We start from the raw sequence: 25118 nt of genomic DNA on the forward strand, positions 1-25118 counted from the left end.
TGTTAACAATTTTAAAAAATCTTCATTAGTAATAGAGTTGCTTAAGGATAGCAAAAACGGAACCTTGTGGGAAATTCTATTTTCAGGCGCCATAGCTGTCGAAAAAGAGTCTCCTGTTTCTTTCCTATTGCAGGTGGTGCCTTCTGTACAACTGGCGCACTCGCAATAGACAGGATTATTCCGTGATACTGTTAAGACTTCAGGGATGATGGACAAGGTTGAATTTATCAATTCGAGATAAGGTACCTTCATCCAGAAACGGCAGCGCCGAAATCTCGAACAGTCCACAGGTGTACTGCCGGTCCATAGCGTCCAATGGGCACAATTTCTCGGCGTTCAGACATGTCGCCATTGTGAGTTGCGCAGACGAAATGAGCTCCTGAGGGCGGGCGGCGGTCTTAAATCCCCTCCCCTCGCGAGGCGTTCTCTCCGCGGTCCGCGCCCGCGCGTCAGCAGTCGGTGAGACGCTGGCGTCGGCGTCTGTGGTGGCGGCGGTGTAACTGCGTCGTCCGCTCTAATTGCCCGTTCGTTTCCTTTGCTGAGCGTCTTTTTAATTAGACTCAGTGCTGGTTCCCATGCTCTGCTGAGGTTGTAGCCGCAATCTCGGTTGATGAGTCCGTCCCTGATACGAATTTCGATAGCCTCTCTAACGACGCTGTCCCAGTATTTAGATGTCTGTGCCAAGACCCTGGTATGTTGGTAGTCCATTTCGTGATTCTCGGACAAACAGTGCTCTGCGATCGCCTACTTGTTGGGGTACCCAAGTCGAATGTGCCTCTGATGTTCTCGGCAACCATCTTCGATGGTGCGCACTGTCTGTCCAATGTAAGTCTTCCCACATTGACATGGAATCTGGTATATGCCGGCCTTCCGCAAACCGAGGTCGCCTTTGACACTTCCCAATAATGCTCGTGTTTTATTTGGTGGGCAAAAGATAGTTCTGACCACCACCAATTTTCTCTTTAATGGAGAATACTATGAACGTATAGAAGCAGCCGCAACGGGGATCCCACTCTCGCCTGTGGTAGCGAATTTCTATATGCATTACTTCGAGGAGGAAGCTTTGGCGTCATCAAATTGAAAACCTACTTGTTTTCTACGTAATGTGGGTGATACGATCGTGATCTGGCCCCGTGGAAGGTACAAGCTCCTAGACTTCCTTACACACCTGAACTCCATACATCTGAACATAAAATTCACTATGGAGACCGAAGCAGAAGGAAGATTACCATTCCTGGACGTCATGGTCAAAAGAACAGCGAATGACACCCTGGGCCATGGGGTATATAGGAAGATGACACATACCGACCTGTATTTGCAAGCGGATAGGTGCCACCACCCTCCAGAGAGGAATGTGATGCTAAAAACACTTGCGCACAGGGCGCGCACCATCTCTGACGCAGAGAGTCTGCCCCAAGAGCTGGAACATCTCAAAACTGTATTCCGGAAAAACAGGTACTCGGAATGGCAGATCAGAAGCGATCTCCGCCCCACCTCTACAGTACAGCGTGTGGAGACGGAAGAAGTTAAGGAGGAAGAGATAGACACTGCCCATATACCGTGTACTGTCGCACTATCGGGGAAAATAGGACGAATGTTGAGGAAACACCGAGTAGGAACTATCTTTGGCCCACCAAATAAAACACGAGCATTATTGGGAAGTGTCAAAGGCGATCTCGGTTTGCGGGAGGCCGGCATATACCAGATTCCGTGTCAATGTGGGAATATTTACATTGGACAAACAGTGCGCACCATCGAAGATCGTTGCCGAGAACATCAGAGGCACATTCGACTTGGGTGCCCCAACAAGTCGGCGGTCACAGAGCACTGTTTGTCCGAGAATCACGAAATGGACTACCAACATACCAGGGTCTTGGCACAGACATCTAAATACTGGAACAGAGTCGTTAGAGAGGCTATCGAAATTCGTATCAGGGACGGACTCATCAACCGAGATTGCGGCTACAACCTCAGCAGAACATGGGAACCAGCACTGAGTCTAATTAAAAAGACGCTCAGCAAAGGAAACGAACGGGCAACTAGAGCGGACGACGCAGTTACACCGACGCCATCACAGACGCCGACGCCAGCGTCCCACCGACCGCCGACGCGCGGGCCCGGACCGCGGAGAGAACGCCTCGCGAGGGGAGGGATTTAAGACGGCCGCCCGCCCTCAGGAGCTCATTTCGTCAGCACACCTCACAATGGCGACATGTCTAATCGCCGAAATATTGTGCCCACTGGACACTATGGACCGGCAGTACACATGTGGACTGTTCGAGCAAGAAATACGCCGGGAGAAACTGAAGAATCACAAGAGCGAAATCGTTTTGACACCTCTGACAGTGGAATACATGGGCCCTTCTGTTGCTAAAATTATGAGGTACGCAACGTTCACAGATGTTTGAACGAAAGAAAAAACAAGAAGAAAAGTCTCTTAAATTTGAGCTGTAAAATGCATGCCTTAAGAGTTGCAGGCTCTTGTTCATCGTCGATACTGTTGGACACACTGTTCCCCTCCAAACTATTCACAGCGAAGATGAACGAGTGCTTATATCTCTGAGAGGTATGCACTTCAGAGTCTATGTTTGCTGATCTTTTTGTCTTGTTTTGGTCTATAACACTCTTGTTTTGGTCTATAATACTGTTTCTGAAAGCTCTCAACCTTACAATCTTAGCAGAAACAATACCAGTACATGTATTCCACTGTCGGAGGTACCAGAAAAAGTTTCGCTTATCTTTCGACTCGGCCGTTTTTTGACCGGGGCTTCTTACCAAAAACCGATATATTTATATTTCTTCATCACCCTGAAAGTCTGTAACGGAAACACTGTTGAGTACGGTTCCTCCATATCCATATTTACTGTCAGAAAAACATACGGCGTCCTAAGTATAATAACCAAGACATGCGCTGGTGAGAAGTGTTTTGCATTGCTATAAAATTAAAATTCAGAACATATTCTGCTGAAGTTGTCTGTTACACTATGTATCAAAAGTATCCGGACACCTGGCTGAAAATGGCGTAAAAGTTCGTGGCGTCCTCCATCGGTAATGCTGGAATTTACTGTCGTGCTGCCCACCCTTAGCTTTGATGAAAGCTTCCACTCTCGCAAGCACACGTTCAATCAGGTGGTGGAAGGTTTCTTGGGGAATGGCAGTCCATTCTTCACGGAGTGCTGCACTGAGGGGAGGAACCGATGTCGATCGGAGAGGCCTGGCACGAAGTCGCCGTTCCAAAACATCGCAAAGGTGTTTAATAGGATTCAGGTCAGGAGTCTGTGCATGCCAGTCCATTATAGTGATGTTATTGTCGTGTAACCACTCCACCACAGGCCGTGTATTATGTGCAGGCGCTCGATCGTGTTGAAAGACGCAATCGCCATCCCCGAATTGATCTTCAACATTGGGAAGCAAGAAGGTGCTTAAAACATCAATGTAGGCCTGTGCTGTGATAGGGCCGCGCAAAGCAACAAGGGGTGCAAGCCTCCTCCATGAAAAACACCACCACACCATAAACCACCGCCTCCGGATTTAAAAAAAAAAAAATATGGTTCAAATGGCTCTGAGCACTATGGGACTTAACTTCAGAGGCCATCAGTCCCCTAGAACTTAGAACTACTTAAACATAACTAACCTAAGGACATCACACACATCCATGCCCGAAGCAGGATTCGAACCTGCGACCGTAGCGGTCGCGTGGTTCCAGACTGTAGCGCCTAGAACCGCTCGGCCACCACGGCCTGCTCCGTATTTTACTGTTGTCACTAAACACGCTGGAAGATGACGCTAATGGGGTATTCGCCATACCGACACCCTGACATCAGATCGCCACATTGTGTACCGTGATTCTTCACTCGACAAAACGTTTTTCCACTGTTCAATCGTCCGTTGTTTACGCTCCTTTCACCAAGCGTGGCGAAGTTTGGCATTTACCGGCATGATGTGTGGCTTATGAGCAGCCGCTCAATCACGAAATTCAGGTTTTCTCACCTCTTGCTTAACTGTCATAGTACTTGCAGTGGATCTTGATGCAGTTTGGAATTCCTGTGTGATGATCTGTATAGATGTCTGCCTATTACACATTACGACCCTCTTCAACTGTCGGCGGTCTCTGTCAGTCAACAGACGAGGTCTGCCTGTACGCTTTTGTGCTGTACGTGCCCCTTCACGTTTCAACTTCAGTCAACAGACGAGGTCTGCCTGTACGCTTCTGTGCTGTACGTGCGCCTTCAAGTTTCAACTTCACTATCACATCGGAAACAATGGGCCTAGGGATGTTTAGGAGTGTGGAAATCTCACGTACAGAGGTATGACGCAAGTGACGCCAAATCACGTGACCACGTTATAAGTCCGTGGGTTCCACGGAGCGCCCCATTCTGCTCTCTCACGATGTCCACTGACTATTGAGATCGCTGATACGGAGTACCTGGCAGCAGGTGGCAGCACAATGCACCTGATATGAAAAACGTGTGTTTTTGACCGCGTCCGGATATTTTGATCACATATTATAAATATGTTGGATTGATTTTTTTTCTTTTAACTTGATAATGAACTATATGATCGAAGACAATTTCCTGTAAAATCTTTCTATTGACGCAATAGTTAATTCTGGTGATCAAGAACCTCTTTATACATTTACAAGTAATACCGATACATAACATTTACCTACGGAAGATAATACATCGAGAGCAATTTTAGCTTTTTATTATGACGGGATTTGTTATGATACCGCAGCGTAGTGAAAATTGTCGTCTTTTTATTCTAGTCAAAAGGATAAACAAATACCATGACACCATAGCATTTTGTGTTTTGTACGGTAAAATTCTCTGAAATGTTCACCAATGAATAAACAGTGCTTAAGTGAAACGTTAAGTGATTATCAATGGGTGAGCGGTTATCTGCAAAGTGATTGTCAAACAGAAACTGGAGGAGGTTAGTCAATGTAGAACTGTGTACTCTACTGTTACGTTTCGTGTGTCACAAAATTTTTCTGGGTCGTCACCCAGTTTAACTAAAATTGGGAAAAATTAATATATGAACTGAATTAAACACTGAATTGGTAAGTATAGCTAACGTGTTAATATTAACAAAATGATTCAAGTGAATGTATCAAATGAGCGTGTGGGAACAATTTAAGTACAAACGTTGTTAAAAATAATCTTACAAAAAGGGAACGTATTTGTCCGAGAAACAGTCATCACAGTTTAACATAGTTTACTAAAGTAAGAAATCATATTAAAAATTCACAAAGTAATTCTAAACTATGATCTGTCGGTGCCTGTTATTTAACTGATAACTCACTTACATTCTTATTACATTGGATGCTGAGGTACATTCCGGTGAAAAAAGAAAAAAAGAAGACTTACGCGCGCATGGGAGAAGTTCACACAACCGTACAAGATAAGAACAGAGATAAAAAGAATTTTGTCCATCACAGTAAGTCAGAGGCTCAGAGGTTCATCCCTATCGCTATGATTGAATTATTGTGAATAAGAATACTTGTAACATTTTGCGACAAAGAAATTTATCTGCATCATCTTGCACATGAAACTAAGGTACGTTGTCGTGAAACAGCAGCAAATGCCGTGAATATTCATGAAGAAAGCAAAGTTACTACGACTCGTGAAAACTTTCAGAAGATAGACGTAAACCGTATAACCCACAAATCAAATATCATCACCGTCGTCGTCGTCTGCTGTAACCCCCCAACAGTTACTCCCTGTTGTCTTCATTTTACTTTATAACACGTGACGCCTTGGTGAAAGTGGTGTCGGCGCTGTTGCAGGGCGTGTGCGGGGCGCCCGCCTACCTGGGCCCGTCGCTGGCGGGCACGTGCGGGCCGGGTGCGTGGAATTAAGAATAAAACTTATTTAAGATGGTAGTGAAATTATACACGGTGAAATCACCGTCACGTGGTATGAAAATAGCTGCAAAATCTTAAAACTTAAACGAAATTCAAAGCAGAAGAAGTAAAACACATACACAAGATAAAGGTTGTGATACACATTCCAGTTACAAGAGAAGCCAGACAACTGAATTTTAAATCTGTGCTGGGGTAACGAATTTCCCAAATCACGTGCTCCGCTTACACAAAGAGAGGACCGGAAAAACTTACTACGTACAGAACAATATACTATGAAAACTGCAAGAGTTCGACTACCGAGCCGGCCGAAGTGGCCGCGCGGTTCTGGCGCTGCAGTCTGGAACCGCGAGACCGCTACGGTCCCAGGTTCGAATCCTGCCTCAGGCATGGATGTGTGTGATGTCCTTAGGTTAGTTCGGTTTAACTAGTTCTAAGTTCTAGGGGACTAATAACCTCAGCAGTTGAGTCCCATAGTGTTCAGAGCCATTTGAACCATTTTTTTTTTCGACTACCGAACTTGAAAATTAACTAGCGGATCAAACGCGTACATCGGTTGGAATAGCCACATACCATCAGATATTGACACACTTACCAACTCCAAGTCGCTCTTAAGAGTACCGTCTTCACTCACCAAAGGTCCAGCAAATAAAATGTCGTGTGACCGTTGGCCGGGTGCAAGTCTTTCGATTTGACGCCACTTCAGCAACTTGGGCGACGATGGAATAACGATAATTAGGACAACACAACACCCAGCCCTTGAGCGGAGAAAATCTCCGACCCTGCCGGGAATCGAACACGGGCCCTTATGATTGACATTCTGTCGCACTGACCACTCAGATACCGGGGACGGACACCAAGAAATAAGACACATACACAAGATAAAGATTGTGACACACATTCCAGTTACAAGAGAGCATCTTTCCCTGCATCGAACGTCCCCCAGGTAGCCAGAAGAGACCAGAGGGGCCCTTTACACCAACAGATTAACTACGTCGAATGGCTACCGAAAGGATGCAAATCTCTTTGCCTTCACTGAGAAAGCAACGTTGGCTGCACTGTTGCTACCACAGCAGACAACCAGATGTTGCACTGCCATCATATATAAAACAAATTCAACATACACACACACTCACGCACTCATCTACACAGATGACAAAGAGAGAAATGAAATTTGTGAGCAAAAAAGGCAGGTAACGTACACAGAATTGGGTACTTACTGGAAAAACTGATACTTTAATGTAATTGTATACCACTGAATGGGGACAAACAATAATTACGAAACTAAATTCCACATAATTGAGCGTGACAGCACAAAATGGAAGTTAAATGGTATGAAACGAACCCAACAGAAACGTTTCAATGTGCTGCAGTGTCCTTGAGGTGATCTACGCTAAGAACGCCCCATAGCTGAAACGACAGAGGGATCTGTCAATAGGAAGCTGAGTACGGTGATCGATGAAAAGCTCTTGAATGTGTCTGATGCAGCAGACATATCAGAAGAAATTAACGGCGAGAAAGATTTATGGAAGACTGGTGCTGCACCTAACGAATTCTGTCTGAGAGCAATTGCGGAAACGAAGTTCTACTGCTCTATAGATGGGTCAATGTCAGAATTAGAACAACCAGAACAGTGGACAGTATTAGGATTATTAAACATAATTAAATTAATTTCGTGCGCTGCTGTGTAGCTATGATTAGAAATAGACTACGAAACTGTAGTTATATGCTGCGTAAGAACATTTTACGTAATAAAAAGAGGATGTCTGAATATATTTATAAAGGTCAGTCAAATGAAAACGAGACAGCTGGAAGAAAATAAATAAAGTGTTACTGTTTTAAACGTGGTCACCATTACCGTTAATGCATTCACGCCACTGTGAGACAACATGGTCACTGTCAACACAGAAAAATGTTTGCAGTTGCCTATGGAACTATGATTGTACCCAGGCGGCCACCTCTTCGACCGAAGCAAATCAACGGCCTTGAATGTCTTTCTTCAAGGTTCCAAAAATATGGAAATCGCATGGGGACAGATCGGGACAGTATGGAGGATGTGTAAGGGCTTTCCAGCGACACTTCTGCAATGTAATCGAAACAACAGGCACGCTAACTCGGGGATGGTCAGGTTTTCATACCTGTTTCTCTCACTATAAGGGGCCCGTTTCTTATAGAATTCCTGGAACGTGGCGCCACAATTAACGCACAGCGGTACGTGGACATACTGCAAAAATTAAGGCGCACCATCAGGTCCAAACGGCCAGAAGTGATGGACAGCAGCATTATGTAGCAGAATAGTAACTTGTAACCTGTTTCTAAGCTGCGTATGCCTGCTTCTTTTTTACGCTCGCTTATATTGTTACACAATTCTAACCTGCCGAAAAAAGGCATCAGCTGACTGAAACTAGTAAAGACATAAAGTTTTGCTTTGTGCAACTGACTGTCGATTTCTTCAACAAATTAATGTCTGTAGTTGCCCAACAGAGGTTTTGAATTTAGCTCGTTGAAGACCCCAAAATCTCACTTCGCATAGGACGCGACGAGACCAGACTGAAAGTTCCGATGAACGAAAGTTTCTCTCCATACACTGTACGAGATTCTCTGTTATTCGATGTCGCTGAATTGCGTTTCAGTTTGCAAACCAGACGGCTACTCTTCTTGTGAATGGCCGTCTTCCAGCATTATCCTCTCAAGAGCGCAGTAGGGAAATCACGACACCAAGACAAGGTCCACAGAACATATTGTTACGGAATTCTGTTTTCATGGTTCTAATGCTCTTCGCTCCCCGTCCCAACAGACTGAGGCAATTCACACGGTGTTAACCGCAGCCATAGAAGTGTTCGGTGCTAGCGTAACTGACCTGCCAAGACCTATCCAGGCAACAGTTAGCGTTCAATAAGCAACAAAACTTTTGAATACCTGGCACTTGCTTCGATAGAGGAATGTTGATGTTTCCACGCTCAATACGAGAAACTGAGCTAGTCTCAGTGGACGTACGAGAATGTATGCCGGAACGGTCATGACGGCTTCTATTGCCGCGGCTGCATATAATTGTGAAAAGATCAGTGTTTTAGTAGAATAGCCTCGACCGTATAAAACTCGTTTGTTAGCTTCATAACTTATTTAGGGATCTCGTTCCATTTTCACAAATCCCTTGATAGAACTAGAGATGATGACTGGAGTTTAAATAACGCCATATGACTGATATATGGCCACTTGAAAATTGTGGGTGTATCTTCACTAATAGCGCAAACTGACACGTGTGGAAGTACACGTTAACAGAAGCCCAAAAGTTTCAGTAAACGTGGGTCTGTCAAGGAGCTATTTACGAAACCACTGTGAATGTACGATTAGTAGCCGCCACAGAGTTCAGTGTCCAATATTGTCCTAGTCGCTACAAGTTAATTTGAAATTCAAATCTTTCGTTTTAAGTCCCCACCTAATTGAGATTAAATATGACGAACACTTACATGCTGTTCATCTTGTTCGTGGAGGGTACCACAGCTTGTAGTAATCGAGAGAATGTGTCACTTTTTCTACTTTGGCTGTTATTTATTTAGTGTATCTTTCTATTCACAAACGGATTCGGCTTATGGGGCCATTTTCTAGTGACTATGTGTATGGAAAAGCACAACATGTTACCGAAATGAAATTAGAACACAAAGATGTGAAGATAAATTAGCGGAAAATTAGATGCCTTTAAAATTGCCAAATTTCTAAGTTGGCAGTATCTTCACAGTCTGTGTCTCCATTCGTTTCGGTCTGCAAAATGCTACTATACTAACTGTTTTGACATTTGGTTTGTGTACATTATGTGGGAATTGTGCAAAGCTATAATTTATTGATTCATCTCAAGGAGATTTATCTTGAACAAAGAATAAAAAAGTGGGCGTCTCATCAACACCGCCCAGAGACAGGACCAAATAACCGTATTATGAAGTCATAGCCAGCACCAAAAGAATTGTGTGGTCCTCAAAATGAGCGATTTTTGAGTTGATACGCCCCCCCCCCCCCCCCCCCATGAACCATGGACCTTGCCGTTGGTGGGGAGGCTTGCGTACCTCAGCGATACAGATAGCCATACCGTAGGTGCAACCACAACGGAGGGGTATCTGTTGAGAGGCCAGACAAACGTGTGGTTCCTGAAGAGGGGCAGCAGCCTTTTCAGTAGTTGCAAGGGCAACAGTCTGGGTGATTGACTGATCTGGCCTTGTAACAATAACCAAAACGGCCTTGCTGTGCTGGTACTGCGAACGGCTGAAAGCAAGGGGAAACTACAGCTGTAATTTTTCCCGAGGGCATGCAGCTTTACTGTATGATTACATGATGATGGCGTCCTCTTGGGTAAAATATTCCGGAGGTAAAATAGTCCCCCATTCGGATCTCCGGGCGGGGACTACTCAAGAGGATGTCATTATCAGAAGAAAGAAAACTGGCGTTCTACAGATCGGAGCGTGGAATGTCAGATCCCTTAATCGGGCAGGTAGGTTAGAAAATTTAAAAAGGGAAATGGATAGGTTGAAGTTAGATATAGTGGGAATTAGTGAAGTTCGGTGGCAGGAGGAACAAGACTTCTGGTCAGGTGACTACAGGGTTATAAACACAAAATCAAATAGGGGTAATGCAGGAGTAGGTTTAATAATGAATAGGAAAATAGGAATGCGGGTAAGCTACTACAAACAGCATAGTGAACGCATTATTGTGGCCAAGATAGATACGAAGCCCACGCCTACTACAGTAGTACAAGTTTATATGCCAGCTAGCTCTGCAGATGACGAAGAAACTGAAGAAATGTATGATGAAATAAAAGAAATTATTCAGATTGTGAAGGGAGACGACAATTTAATAGTCATGGGTGACTGGAATTCGAGTGTAGGAAAAGGGAGAGAAGGAAACATAGTAGGTGAATATGGATTGGGGGACAGAAATGAAAGAGGAAGCCGCCTGGTCGAATTTTGCACAGAACACAACATAATCATAACTAACACTTGGTTTAAGAATCATGAAAGAAGGTTGTATACATGGAAGAACCCTGGAGATACTAAAAGGTATCAGATAGATTATATAGTGGTAAGACAGAGATTTAGGAACCAAGTTATAAATTGTAAGACATTTCCAGGGGCAGATGTGGACTCTGACCACAATCAATTGGTTATGACCTGTAGATTAAAACTGAAGAAACTGCAAAATGGTGGGAATTTAAGGAGATGGGGCCTGGATAAACTAAAAGAACCAGAGGTTGTACAGAGATTCAGGGAGAGCATAAGGGAGCAATTGACAGGAATGGGGGAAATAAGTACAGTAGAAGAAGAATGGGTAGCTTTGAGGGATGAAGTAGTGAAGGCAGCAGAGGATCAAGTAGGTAAAAAGACGAGGGCTAGTAGAAATCCTTGGGTAACAGAAAAAATATTGAATTTAATTGATGAAAGGAGAAAATATAAAAATGCAGTAAGTGAAACAGGCAAAAAGGAATACAAACGTCTCAAAAATGAGATCGACAGGAAGTGCAAAATGGCTAAGCAGGGATGGCTAGAGGACAAATGTAAGTATGTAGAGGCCTATCTCACTAGTGGTAAGATAGATACCGCCTACAGGAAAATTAAAGAGACCTTTGGAGATAAGAGAACGACTTGTATGAATATCAAGAGCTCAGATGGCAACCCAGTTCTAAGCAAAGAAGGGAAAGCAGAAAGGTGGAAGGAGTATATAGAGGGTCTATACAAGGGCGATGTACTTGAGGACAATATTATGGAAATGGAAGAGGATGTAGATGAAGATGAAATGGGAGATATGATACTGCGTGAAGAGTTTGACAGAGCACTGAAAGACCTGAGTCGAAACAAGGCCCCCGGAGTAGACAATATTCCATTGGAACTACTGACGGCCGTGGGAGAGCCAGTCCTGACAAAACTCTACCATCTGGTGAGCAAGATGTATGAAACAGGCGAAATACCCTCAGGCTTCAAGAAGAATATAATAATTCCAATCCCAAAGAAATCAGGTGTTGACAGATGTGAAAATTACCGAACTATCAGCTTAATAAGTCACAGCTGCAAAATACTAACATGAATTCTTTACAGACGAATGGAAAAACTAGTAGAAGCCAACCTCGGGGAAGATCAGTTTGGATTCCGTAGAAACACTGGAACACGTGAGGCAATACTGACCTTACGACTTATCTTAGAAGAAAGATTAAGGAAAGGCAAACCTACGTTTCTAGCATTTGTAGACTTAGAGAAAGCTTTTGACAATGTTGACTGGAATACTCTCTTTCAAATTCTAAAGGTGGCAGGGGTAAAATACAGGGAGCGAAAGGCTATTTACAATTTGTACAGAAACCAGATGGCAGTTATAAGAGTCGAGGGACATGAAAGGGAAGCAGTGGTTGGGAAGGGAGTAAGACAGGGTTGTAGCCTCTCCTCGAAGTTGTTCAATCTTTATATTGAGCAAGCAGTAAAGGAAACAAAAGAAAAATTCGGAGTAGGTATTAAAATTCATGGAGAAGAAATAAAAACTTTGAGGTTCGCCGATGACATAGTAATTCTGTCAGAGACAGCAAAGGACTTGGAAGAGCAGTTGAATGGAATGGATAGTGTCTTGAAAGGAGGATATAAGATGAACATCAACAAAAGCAAAACAAGGATAATGGAATGTAGTCTAATTAAGTCGAGTGATGCTGAGGGAATTAGATTAGGAAATGAGGCACTTAAAGTAGTAAAGGAGTTTTGCTATTTGGGGAGCAAAATAACTGATGATGGTCGAAGTAGAGAGGATATAAAATGTAGGCTGGCAATGGCAAGAAAAGCGTTTCTGAAGAAGAGAAATTTGTTAACATCCAGTATTGATTTAAGTGTCAGGAAGTCATTTCTGAAAGTATTCGTATGGAGTGTAGCCATGTATGGAAGTGAAACATGGACAATAAATAGTTTGGACAAGAAGAGAATAGAAGCTTTCGAAATGTGGTGCTACAGAAGAATGCTGAAGATTAGATGGGTAGATCACATAACTAATGAGGAAGTATTGAATAGGATTGGGGAGAAGAGAAGTTTGTGGCACAACTTGACCAGAAGAAGGGATCGGTTCTGAGGCATCAAGGGATCACCAATTTAGTATTGGAGGGCAGCGTGGAGGGTAAAAATCGTAGAGGGAGACCAAGAGATGAATACACTAAGCAGATTCAGAAGGATGTAGGTTGCAGTAGGTACTGGGAGATGAAAAAGCTTGCACAGGATAGAGTAGCATGGAGAGCTGCATCACACCAGTCTCAGGACTGAAGACCACAACAACAACAACAACGTGAATGAGCTTAGCTGACAGAGAAAACATGTAGTTTCTTATGTTGAAATGAGGTAAAAGCATTCAAGAACTCATAACTCCGACTAATTTCGTGCACAGCCTATACAACACACAGATACACTTGTAAACAAAGCTACCGACGTCTTTGAAAGAAAGCGCTTTTTTTCGCGTGTTTGACGCTTTGAAACGAACAGTAGTTGATCAGGAAAACATTCACAAACTTCCAAACAGTATTTGTATCCATTAACACGGAGCCATGCACATCAGAGTTGGTTGTATTCACAAAATCTTTATTACCAGTACAACTTCAACTACAAATTCAGAGGCTAGAATTTTGTTTAAGGGAAGTGACTTCGCCTGAAGATATGGATACGCATTCCATCGAAACGTTGCTACGAGACAACGACGCTACTCGGCTGACAACCCATGAAGACTTGATATATGAAATTCGCCGAGAAAGCCTGCACTCACATATATCATTGATATGGATTTTCGGAGCTGAAGGCCCACTCGTGTACCTTTGATGACTGCACGTCACAAGGCTTTGCGCCACGCCTGGGCCCGTCAACACCGACGTTGTACTGTTGATGACTGGAAACAAGTTGCTTGGTCAGACGAGTCTAGTTTCAAATTGTACCGAGCTGATGGACGTGTACGGATATGGAGACAACCTCACGAATCTATGGACCCTGGATGTCAGTAGGGGACTGTTCAGGCTGGTGAAGGCTCTGTAATGGTGTAGGGCGTGTGCAGTTGGAGTAATATGGGACCCCTGATACCTCGATATAAGACTCGGACAGGTGCCATGTACGGAAGCATCCTGTCTGATCACTTGCATCCATTCATCTCCATTGCTTATTCCGACGGACAATTCCAGCAGGACAATGCGACATCCCACACGCCAAGAATTACTACAGAGTTGCTCCAGGAACACTCTTCTGCGTTTAAACACTTCCGCTGACCACCGAACTCCCCAGACATGAACATTATTGAGTATACCTGGGATGCCTTGCAACATGCTGCTCATTAGAGACCACCCCCTCGTACTCTTGCTGATTTCTGGACAGCCCTGCAGGATTCATCGTGTCAATTCCTCCGGCACGGCTTCAGCCATTAGTCGAGTCCATGCTACGTCGTCTTGCTGCTCTTGGGGGTCCTACACATTATTATGTAGGTGTACCAGTTTCTTTGGTTCTTCAGTGTATATTCAAGCAAAGTGACCCAGCAAATGATAATATATTGCAATCCAAAACATGCATTACTAAATTACATTCAAAACGAAACTTGTTACTGAATAATTAATAACCGTTAAATGCTACCTTAGAATTGAATGGAACCATTTCTGTCTCATTACACCGTCTTTCGAAAACTGCAATACATGAAGTTTGTTTTTTGCTGTATAATTTGCATTACTTTTTGGGACGTAATACTTCATAAGCGTAAGAAAGGTGAAACTGCATAAACACACATTATGTTGTGTTAAACTCATATAAGCGCAACTTAGGAACGCAAAATATGGTTTCTGTGTCCTTAAATGAGAAACTTGTAACGTTCACATTCCACAACGATTTTTTTTGTACTCAACACGTTGCTGATACAACAAAAGACAACCATTGACTTTCGCAGCGTCTCACTGACGTCACAGTTTTGAGTTCTCTCATTTCTTCGGTTTTTCCATTCAGGTGGTGCTGATGTAATAACCTCATTGTCTATCTAAAAATTAATAACATAAAATAAAATTATTATAGTGTTAAAAAATGGAAGTTCGGAGATTTAAATTTCACTTAATAAGATAAGTAATAAGAATAATTTTATGTGTCACTGTGGAAATTACTTATGTTTAGTGTGGAAATTACGAATGGAATCGCTGTTTTGGTCTTTATTATTCGTACATAAAGTAATAGCAAAGTTCTCGAGACATCTTTTGTTTTCCATTATACTTCCTTCATTGGTAAGTTTGTCTGGCCAATTTTTAGAATGACAAAAAATTTCGATTTCTTTCAGAGCATTGATTTTCTTCCCTTTGGTTGTGTGATGAAGGATTGCGAATTTGTCTGAAATATTTCAGGTTCTATGCTTGCTGTGTATTAGATACGTGGCAGATGCATTTGAGTTACATTGGCCAAACCGATACGAATTTTCGTATTAGATTAAAAGAACACACGTAACACAACGAAAATAATGCAAGTGCATGTGAGATTTGACTTCACGGCTCTCTTCATGATTCAATCGTATTAGTGCATACAGCTATAGACTTTAAAAACGATTGAATCATTTATAGTAACGCTGTATATTATGAGAACGGCAAGGAATTTTCTGACACGTCATTCAGTTGCTACTGACGGTTCAGAAAGACTCCTGAGACTTCAGTGACAAGCGCTTTGCATGTAGGACCTCAAAGTCTTATGCGTAAGTCTACTTGGTAACGATACAGTACATTTTCGAGCCTCATTGTAGCTGAAACTGAACCGAAGTAGAACGGTAGAATTGTACAGCGAACAATAATGTTGCGAAATTTACTGTTCTGGTTGACTCCGTTGCTTAGTTATGGAGGGACGTTCACGAAAATGACCGAAAATGTTAGTTTTCAATTTATTTTTTATTTATTAGCAGAACTCATGGACAATAAGTTCCCAAAGTTTCGATGATGAAATCGCATCCAAAGTGTCCGAAAAATAATTAAATGTGTGTTGCAACCTTCCTGCCACGCCGACTTTTTGAAGCAACACTTCTTCAAAAGTTCAATGAACAACGATATTGTGGAGTGCTTTCAAGCAAACTTGCTCCTCTGTGCAGCTGAAAAGTCAGTTGACCATCTGATAAAGGAAAGATGACAGGAAAAAAGACACCAGAAGAGAAACCTTGGAGTGGAAGAGGACCCCGAGTACAAATCTGGGACCTTCTGAAGAGGTGACACAAGAAAAAATGTTAGATTGAACTTTAAACTGCATTTCGTGAAAAATATGCTTTTTATTTCTATAAACCCAGTAAAAGCTGGTAAACAAGTACATTTTGAAACTCGGAGTGTAAACTGAGATATGGGCAACGTGCTTGGAATTTTGAATGAATTTTATATTATTCTTATGGGATTATAATTAAAAAATTATTAAAATTCTCCTATTTCATATAATCAAAAAACCTCATGAGACAGGCTTACTATATGCAAAGAGATTAAACAGAGAAAATTCTTTAGAAATCTCTTGAGCTGTTCGTGAGAAAAAGATACATATATTCTTATTTTAAAACTAAATTTTTAAATTCCATAATAAAAGTTAAATCTATATAATCCAAGGAGCCTAACAGTAAACGTGTAAATTTCTTGTAAGGCATGGTACAAAATTTCATTGCTGTATCTTGCAAATGTGAATTTGGTGCATCTTTTACATAGTGTATGTGTGTTTCATGATTGTCTTCCCTTAATGACACATCAGTACGGCAACAATGCACTGTGCGACCACCTCCAGCTCTTATTTGTTATGTTTGTCCAGCTCTGCGTTCATAACAAAAAGTAATTGCTTAGCTAAGTTTCCCTTGTCACGGTGTAGGGATTTCGGCAGTGACCGGTGTGTTCCGTGCTGCAGGTACCGGAGTGGCGCGTGCTGCTGCTAGAGGCCGGTGGGGACGAGCCGCCGGGCTCCGCGGTGCCGTCCATGGTGATCAACTACCACGGCAACCCGGAGCTGGACTGGAACTACAAGACCGAGCCCGAGAAAGCCGCCTGTCTCGGCTACCCCGAGCAGCGCTGCGACTGGCCCAGGGGGAAGGTAACGCAAGCTCCCATTACCGTCCAGCCCGCACACACACACACACACACACACACACACACACACACACACACACTACTAGCAGCTTCCCGTTTCTCATTACCAGCACCGCTCAAGGAGGTAAACACATTAGTTCAACTGTCAAGTATGTGTGACTCTTTGTTCCTGTGCGTATCAGTCGACCACAATATTATTGCATCTGGAAGTGAGGGCAGTTGGGACGGCTTATATTGAGGTTCTGTCGTGATATTTGACGGGGACACGCTGAACCACTTGACATTACATGCACAGAAGTCTTGAATAATTCACAGTGCGATGCAATTTCCTTAGTCATCACTGCACTTCTTTACTGTAACGGCCAAGGGAGGCAACAACACCGTGGTCGAGTAGTAGTCGAAAGTGTTTTCTCTCGTCGTATTATCGTCGCAACGAAACAAATGTTTACTGACACCGTCCACGTTATGGAGCGAGCAGAGAAGCTTGTGATTTCAGTACCTGACGTAAAGTCGCTAGTGTCGCCAAAAGAAACATACATCACCATCGTACCCTCGTCTATTAGAGAAAGCGCGTAGTTAATGTCAATAACTTTGCTTTTATCCTCAAGATAATGTTAAAGAATAAATTCTTATACTTGGCACCCCATGGCCAGTATATACTTAAAAATATCATACATTTGCGTCAAGAGCTGATAGTAAATATTTCTTTATTACCATCAGTTTCCCTCCTCCGACTATAGTCAGGTATCCTATATACCAAAGCGGAAAATACATGAAGTGTTCTCCATATTAACTGTCAATATAAAGCTTCGACAGAAAATCATGACCAACAACGGTAGTTCAGCAGAAAAAGAAGAGATGGAGAAAGTATATGAAGATACTGAACAAGTATTTTACTATATAAAAGGAGATGAAAATCTGATAATTGTGGTTGATTCGAATGAGGTTCTAAGGGAAAGGAGTAGAAGAAAGGGTTACGGGAGAATAAGGTCTAGGCAGCATAAACGAGAAAAGACGAACACTAATTGAAGTCTGCAATAAATTTCAGCTATTGACAACGAATACTCTCTTCAGGAATCAGAAGAGGAGGAGATGTACTTGGAAAACATGCAGAGGCAAGGGATGATTCCATCTGGATTGCATAATGTTCAGACTGAGGTTTCGAAATCAGATTTTTCAGTGTAAGGCGTACCCACTATCAGATATATACTTAGATCATGATTTATTAATGAAGAAGAGTACACTAAAGTTTAAGAGACACCTTCGAAGAACCGAGCAATGACGATCGCATTTAAATATTACTATAGAATACAACGCAAAAATAATGTCACACTAGACAGCTCAATTAAGGAGGAGTGCACATTTCTAAAAACGTTAACCACGGACGTTGGACATACGTACAAGGAAGATTACAGCGAATAAACCTTGGGCAACGGAAGAGATGCTTCAGTTGATCGATGGAAAGACAGGAATACAGCGATGCGCCTATACCTCACTTACAAATGAAATACTCGTAAATAGGAAGTTCAGGGTAGCAAAGGGAAGATGGCTGCAGGAAAAATGTGAAGAAATCGAAAAAGAAATGATCGCCGGAAGAACTGAATCAGTACACACAAAACTCAAAACAATCTTAGGTGGAATTAAAAGCAAGGATATTTAAAAGCAAGGGTGCTAACATTATAGTACGCGTACAATGGGAATTCCGCTGTTAAATTCAGAGGAGAGAGCAGAGGGATGGAAAGAGTAGACCGAAGGCATCTATGAGGGCGACTGCTTGTCTGATGGTGGGACAAAACAATGGGGAGTTGACAGGGAAGAAAATGGTTCAAATGGCTCTAATCACTGTGGAACTTAAAATCTGAGGTCATCAGTCCCCTCAAATGGTTCAAATGGCTCTGAGCACTATGGGACTCAACTGCTGAGGTCATTAGTCCCCTAGAACTTAGAACTAGTTAAACCTAACTAACCTAAGGACATCACAAACATCCATGCCCGAGGCAGGATTCGAACCTGCGACCGTAGCGGTCTTGCGGTGCCAGACTGCAGCGCCCTTTAACCGCACGGCCACTTCGGCCGGCTCAGTCCCCTCAACATAGAACTTCTTAAACCTAACTAACCTAAGGACATCACACACATCCATGCCCGAGGCAGGATTCGAACCTGTGACCGTAGCAGCTGCGCGGTCCCGGACTCAAGGGCCTAGAACCGCTCGGCCACAGCGGCAAACGACACGGAATAGGCAGGGGTTGCAGCGTTAAAGTCAGAATTTGAAAGAACTCAGGAACACTCGAGATTAAATAAAGCAGAATGAATAAATAAGATTTCATCGGAATTTCAAAAATCGTTGGTAGAAATGGGAACCAAATGACTGTTCATGACCGGCCGCAGTGGCCATGCGGTTCTAGGCGCTTCAGTGTGGAGCTGCGCGACGGTTACGGTCGCAGGTTCGGATCATGCCTCGGGCATGGATGTGTGTGATGTCCTTAGGTTAGTTAGGTTTAATTAGTTCTCAGTTCTAGGGTACTGATGACCTCAGATGTTAAGTCTCATAGTGCTCAGATCCATTGGAACCATTTTTTTTTTTTTTTTTTTGACTGTTCATGTTCCTACGAGACTGGTGACGTACCATTAGACTTCCAGAAAAGTTTCACCCACACAGTTCCGAAGATATAGGAAGAGCAAACAGGTGCGAAAACTACCGCACAATCAACTTAACATCTCATGCATCCATGTTGCTGACAAGAATAAAATACAGAAGGGGAAAGAAGACTGGGAATATGATATAAGTCACCCAGTATGATTTTAGGGAAGGTAAAGAAATCAAAGGGAAAGTTCTGCGTTTGCTGCTGAAAACAGAAGCAAGATTGAATAAAAAGCGGCCGGCCGGCGTGGCCGAGCGGTTCTAGGCGCTTCAGTCTGGAACCGCGCGACCGCTACGGTCGCAGGTTCGAATCCTGCATCGGGCATGGATGTGTGTGATGTCCTTAGGTTAGTTAGGTTTAAGTAGTTCTAAGTTCTAAGGGACTGATGACCTCAGATTTTAAGTCCCATAGTGCTCAGAGCCATTTGAAGAAAAATCAAGAAACGCTCATCTGACTTGTCGATCTAGAGAAAACGGTCGGCAAGATGAAACGGTGCTAGATGTTCGAAATTCTGAGAAAAACGGAAGTAAACTAGTTGGGAAGGCAGGTTGAAAGGTCTCTGTTGGATTCCTTTCATGTTAATTTCTTAAAACTGTTGTCATTTACGGCATACATTCCACTTCTAAATTTAGTATGGTGTTTCTGACTCAATCTGGGAGGAGACTGACCAGTGGAACGCGCTACTTTTATTCATAATCAAGAACGATCTGTCACACCACTACACTTTAAAACACAGTTTATATGTAATTCATGTCACACAGTCTCATACGGAAACTACATCCGCTTCCTTTTATAAACTGTATATGATAAGATATGATCATCCCCCTTCCCTTCTGTGTGAAAGGATGAATGAGCAAATGTATTTCTAGTTGCATGCTTGATGGTAGCAGACAAGCCTGTCTGATAGAGAACTGTAGGACCAACGTCGGAACAGGTAGCTACGCTTTCTAAAAGCAAAGAGGTTTCTATTTTTAGTATGGTCCTGTCCGTCCCTTGTCATGTTGGCATAGGAAGCTGCCTCTCTGGTCACTTTTGTTTGTATCTGTGAAGCACCCTCGGTAGGGGCCCACGGCAGTCTGTCTGCGGTGAGCGTCTGAAGTGGTAAGATCTCCAGCTAAGCGAGTCTCTACTAAGTCCGTAGGACAATGAATTTCTTATGTTCAGCCTAACTGAAAATTTAATCACCTTTATTTCAGGTTTAGATGTCAAATATCTAATGTTATCATAAATTGCAACGCAGTGTAATTAGAATGTGAAGTTCAGAATATCTTCCAGTAGTTGCTATGTCACTACTTTGTGAGTAAAGGGGAACCACGTGTTGAAGATCCATAACTCTAAGAACATCAATCTTAAATGCGAATGTGAGTGAGATTATAACGCCTTGTCTTGACAATATTTTTCGATATAGCAACTTTTCTTTATGTTCAACCCATGTGGGGCGTACTTTGTGAGACCAGTACCACGTGCTTATACAATTGTTTGACCCATCAGGTTAATAGTAAGACGATAGTAACCAGTTCGAGGTTTTTGTTTTGTAAATTGCGTTTCGATGTCATTTATTTTAATTATCAAAATTATTGTGGTGTTACGTTCTTTGTGCAAACCAGTGTGTGGTAATTTCATGACGAACAGGATTGCATTGCGAACGTAACTTCTTTGGATGAAAATTGAATCGGTTGGTTGTGGTTAATTTCCTCTTGCATTTGTTTCAACGTTCTTCGTGTGTTATTTGATGAATGCAGTGTTGTATGCAGTCTCCCAAACTTGGCTCCATATTTGATGTGTTCCGTAAGATTACAAATTCTCATTTTCACAATCCTAAATAAGGCACCAGTTTAGTTATGAATCAAGTTTAATATGCTAAAATTTTAACGGAACAATGATCAATGTTAAAATAAATGTCCAAATATAAACTGATTTATTTCTTTTTATTTAAATTCTCTTTTTGTATATATATCACCGGTTGTCGTAAGATGACTATTAAAAGATTATAATTAATGTTAGTCTGGTTGGGAATTTGGTAAGCTGGAGTGGATACCTGGTGAAATACACTCCTGGAAATTGAAATAAGAACACCGTGAATTCATTGTCCCAGGAAGGGGAAACTTTATTGACACATTCCTGGGGTCAGATACATCACATGATCACACTGACAGAACCACAGGCAGATAGACACAGGCAACAGAGCATGCACAATGTCAGCACTAGTACAGTGTACATCCACCTTTCGCAGCAATGCAGGCTGCTATTCTCCCATGGAGACGATCGTAGAGATGCTGGATGTAGTCCTGTGGAACGGCTTGCCATGCCATTTCCACCTGGCGCCTCAGTTGGACCAGCGTTCGTGCTGGACGTGCAGACCGCGTGAGACGACGCTTCATCCAGTCCCAAACATGCTCAATGGGGGACAGATCCGGAGATCTTGCTGGCCAGGGTAGTTGACTTACACCTTCTAGAGCACGTTGGGTGGCACGGGATACATGCAGACGTGCATTGTCCTGTTGGAACAGCAAGTTCCCTTGCCGGTCTAGGAATGGTAGAACGATGGGTTCGATGACGGTTTGGATGTACCGTGCACTATTCAGTGTCCCCTCGACGATCACCAGTGGTGTACGGCCAGTGTAGGAGATCGCTCCCCACACCATGATGCCGGGTGTTGGCCCTGTGTGCCTCGGTCGTATGCAGTCCTGATTGTGGCGCTCACCTGCACGGCGCCAAACACGCATACGACCATCATTGGCACCAAGGCAGAAGCGACTCTCATCGCTGAAGACGACACGTCTCCATTCGTCCCTCCATTCACGCCTGTCGCGACACCACTGGAGGCGGGCTGCACGATGTTGGGGCGTGAGCGGAAGACGGCCTAACGGTGTGCGGGACCGTAGCCCAGCTTCATGGAGACGGTTGCGAATGGTCCTCGCCGATACCCCAGGAGCAACAGTGTCCCTAATTTGCTTGGAAGTGGCGGTGCGGTCCCCTACGGCACTGCGTAGGATCCTACGGTCTTGGCGTGCATCCGTGCGTCGCTGCGGTCCGGTCCCAGGTCGACGGGTACGTGCACCTTCCGCCGACCACTGGCGACAACATCGATGTACTGTGGAGACCTCACGCCCCAAGTGTTGAGCAATTCGGCGGTACGTCCACCCGGCCTCCCGCATGCCCACTATATGCCCTCGCTCAAAGTCCGTCAACTGCACATACGGTTCACGTCCACGCTGTCGCGGCATGCTACCAGTGTTAAAGACTGCGATGGAGCTCCGTATGCCACGGCAAACTGGCTGACACTGACGGCGGCGGTGCACAAATGCTGCGCAGCTAGCGCCATTCGACGGCCAACCCCGCGGTTCCTGGTGTGTCCGCTGTGCCGTGCGTGTGACCATTGCTTGTACAGCCCTCTCGCAGTGTCCGGAGCAAGTATGGTGGGTCTGACACACCGCTGTCAATGTGTTCTTTTTTCCATTTCCAGGAGTGTAGTTGCTCAGTAATGCAAGGTTAACTTCCCCAGATAGCTCGCAGCTTTTAACCCGCTTTCATTGTCTTGAATATCAGCACCGCTTTCAGAACAACTTATTGCATCAACATTACAAGGTTAAGTATTAATATGTACAAGAATCAAGACGGAACAATACGAATGTAAGACCAAGGAAGAAGCGCTGGATTCAAAAGGGAATAAGACAGCGATTCAGTCTTTCTCGCCGCTACTTTTCAATCTATACATCAAAGAAGCAATGACGGAAATAAAGTCGCGCGGGATTAGCCGAGAGGTCTTAGGCGCTGCAGTCATGGGCTGTGCGGCTGGTCCCGGCGGAGGTTCGAGTCGTCCCTCGGGCATGGATGTGTGAGTGTGTCTTTCGGATAATTTAGGTTAAGTAGTGTGTAAGCTCAGGGACTGATGACCTTAGCAGTTAAGTCCCATAAGGTTTCACACACATGTGAACATTGTTCGAACGGGAATAAAATAAAGTGTCAAGAACGGGACTAAAATTCAGGGTGAAAAGGAAATAGTGATAAGATTCACTGGTGACATTGCTGTCCTCAGTGATTACAGAAACTATTAAATGGAATCAACCAATTGCACAATGTGGATTGAGAGTAAACCGAGAAAAGATGAACATAATGCGAAGTGGCAGAAATGAGAACAGAGAGGAACTTAGTATCAAAATCAGCGGTCTCGAAGTAGACAAAGGAATTCTGCTACCTTGGAAGCATGACGGAAGAAGCAATCACGAAACAAGGAGGACAGAAGAAGCAGACTAGCACAGGCAAAGAGGATGTTCCTGGCCCACCTGGTGTCAAATAAAGTCCTTAATTTGAGAAAGAAATTTCTATATACGTTTGAAGCACAGCATTGCATGGTAGTAAATCGTGGGCTGTGTGGAGAAACGGAAACAAAAGAAAATCGAGGAGGAGGAGGAGTAGATTAGTGTGTAACGTCCCGTCGACAACGAGGTCATTAGAGACGGAGCACAATCTCAGATTAGGGAAGGATGGGTAAGGAAATTGACATGCCCTTTCAAATGAACCATCCCGCATTTGCCTCAAGTGATTTAGGGAAATCACAGAAGAGAATCCAGGCGTATGAAATTCTGTGCAACAGAAGATTGTTGAAAATCAGGTGGATTGATAAGATAAGGGTTTAGGAAGTTCACAGAATCTGCGAAGAAAGGAACATATGGTAAACACTGACAGGAAGAAAGGGCAAGATGATAGGACATGTGTTAAGGCATCTGGGAATAACTCCATGAAAAAGAGGGAACTGTAGAACGTTAAAACTATAGAGGAAAGACTGAGATTGGAATACCCGAAGAAAAATAAGTAAAGTAAGTAAAGTAGTCGCATTGACACAGTGGACATTACGACTTACTTAACTACGCTACATTAATTTAGTGTTACTTCTCAGTGCGTCGTAAAATATATTGCATTGTCAGTAACAAAATATACAAAACTGTCAGTGTTTCTTTTATGCATATAGGTGGTACTAACATATTGTGTGGAGGCACTCAGCAAAATGGCGACTACACAGCGTTTGACCATATGTATTAGCAGAGGCAGTAAAACACAAAAAACTATGAGCATTCCAGCAGCGAATGAGGAGCGCTTCTGCATGGCGGTAGCTGTCAGCGCCGGCCAAGGCGGTGCTGTCACTGCTGAAGTACTATTTTTCGTGTTTTACTGCACCTGTAAATAAACATCGACAAAATAACATCGCACTAGATAAATTTTGGACCGCTCTAATAAGTTGGCAAGTAAAATTCCGCTTTAAAAATCATTTTGTTTGTTACGGGAAACAAACCGACGCTTTTCGCTGACAGTGGCCGTCGTATGAGAGCAACTTACCGCTAAAGCGGAACTTCTAATATCTGCCGAAACATCAGAGAAAATACACCTGACGACTCTTATGATGGACACCCTGTACGTAAATTCAGTACAAAAGTGTTTTATGTAAATTGAAAGTTCGATTCATAAAAGAGGCTTGGCTGACTCCGTTTACAACGTAACATGGAAATACGTATATTGCAATTATTGTAACAATCTTCTTGTAATGGATAAAATGAAACTG

The 25118-nt window shown here is 43.3% G+C and overlaps 1 protein-coding gene across 1 annotated transcript in view; it reads left to right on the plus strand.

Annotated features, from left to right (window-relative positions):
* LOC124787137 (glucose dehydrogenase [FAD, quinone]-like) overlaps positions 1-25118 on the plus strand; it is a 204024-nt gene that overhangs the window by 59287 nt on the left and 119619 nt on the right. Inside the window, exon 3 of the mRNA XM_047254316.1 lies at positions 16738-16920. Coding sequence (XP_047110272.1) covers positions 16738-16920 — 183 coding nt within the window. The remainder of the gene's footprint in view (positions 1-16737; positions 16921-25118) is intronic.

The sequence above is a fragment of the Schistocerca piceifrons genome, chromosome 1 (genome assembly GCF_021461385.2).
Source record: "Schistocerca piceifrons isolate TAMUIC-IGC-003096 chromosome 1, iqSchPice1.1, whole genome shotgun sequence".
Lineage (NCBI taxonomy): Eukaryota > Metazoa > Arthropoda > Insecta > Orthoptera > Acrididae > Schistocerca > Schistocerca piceifrons.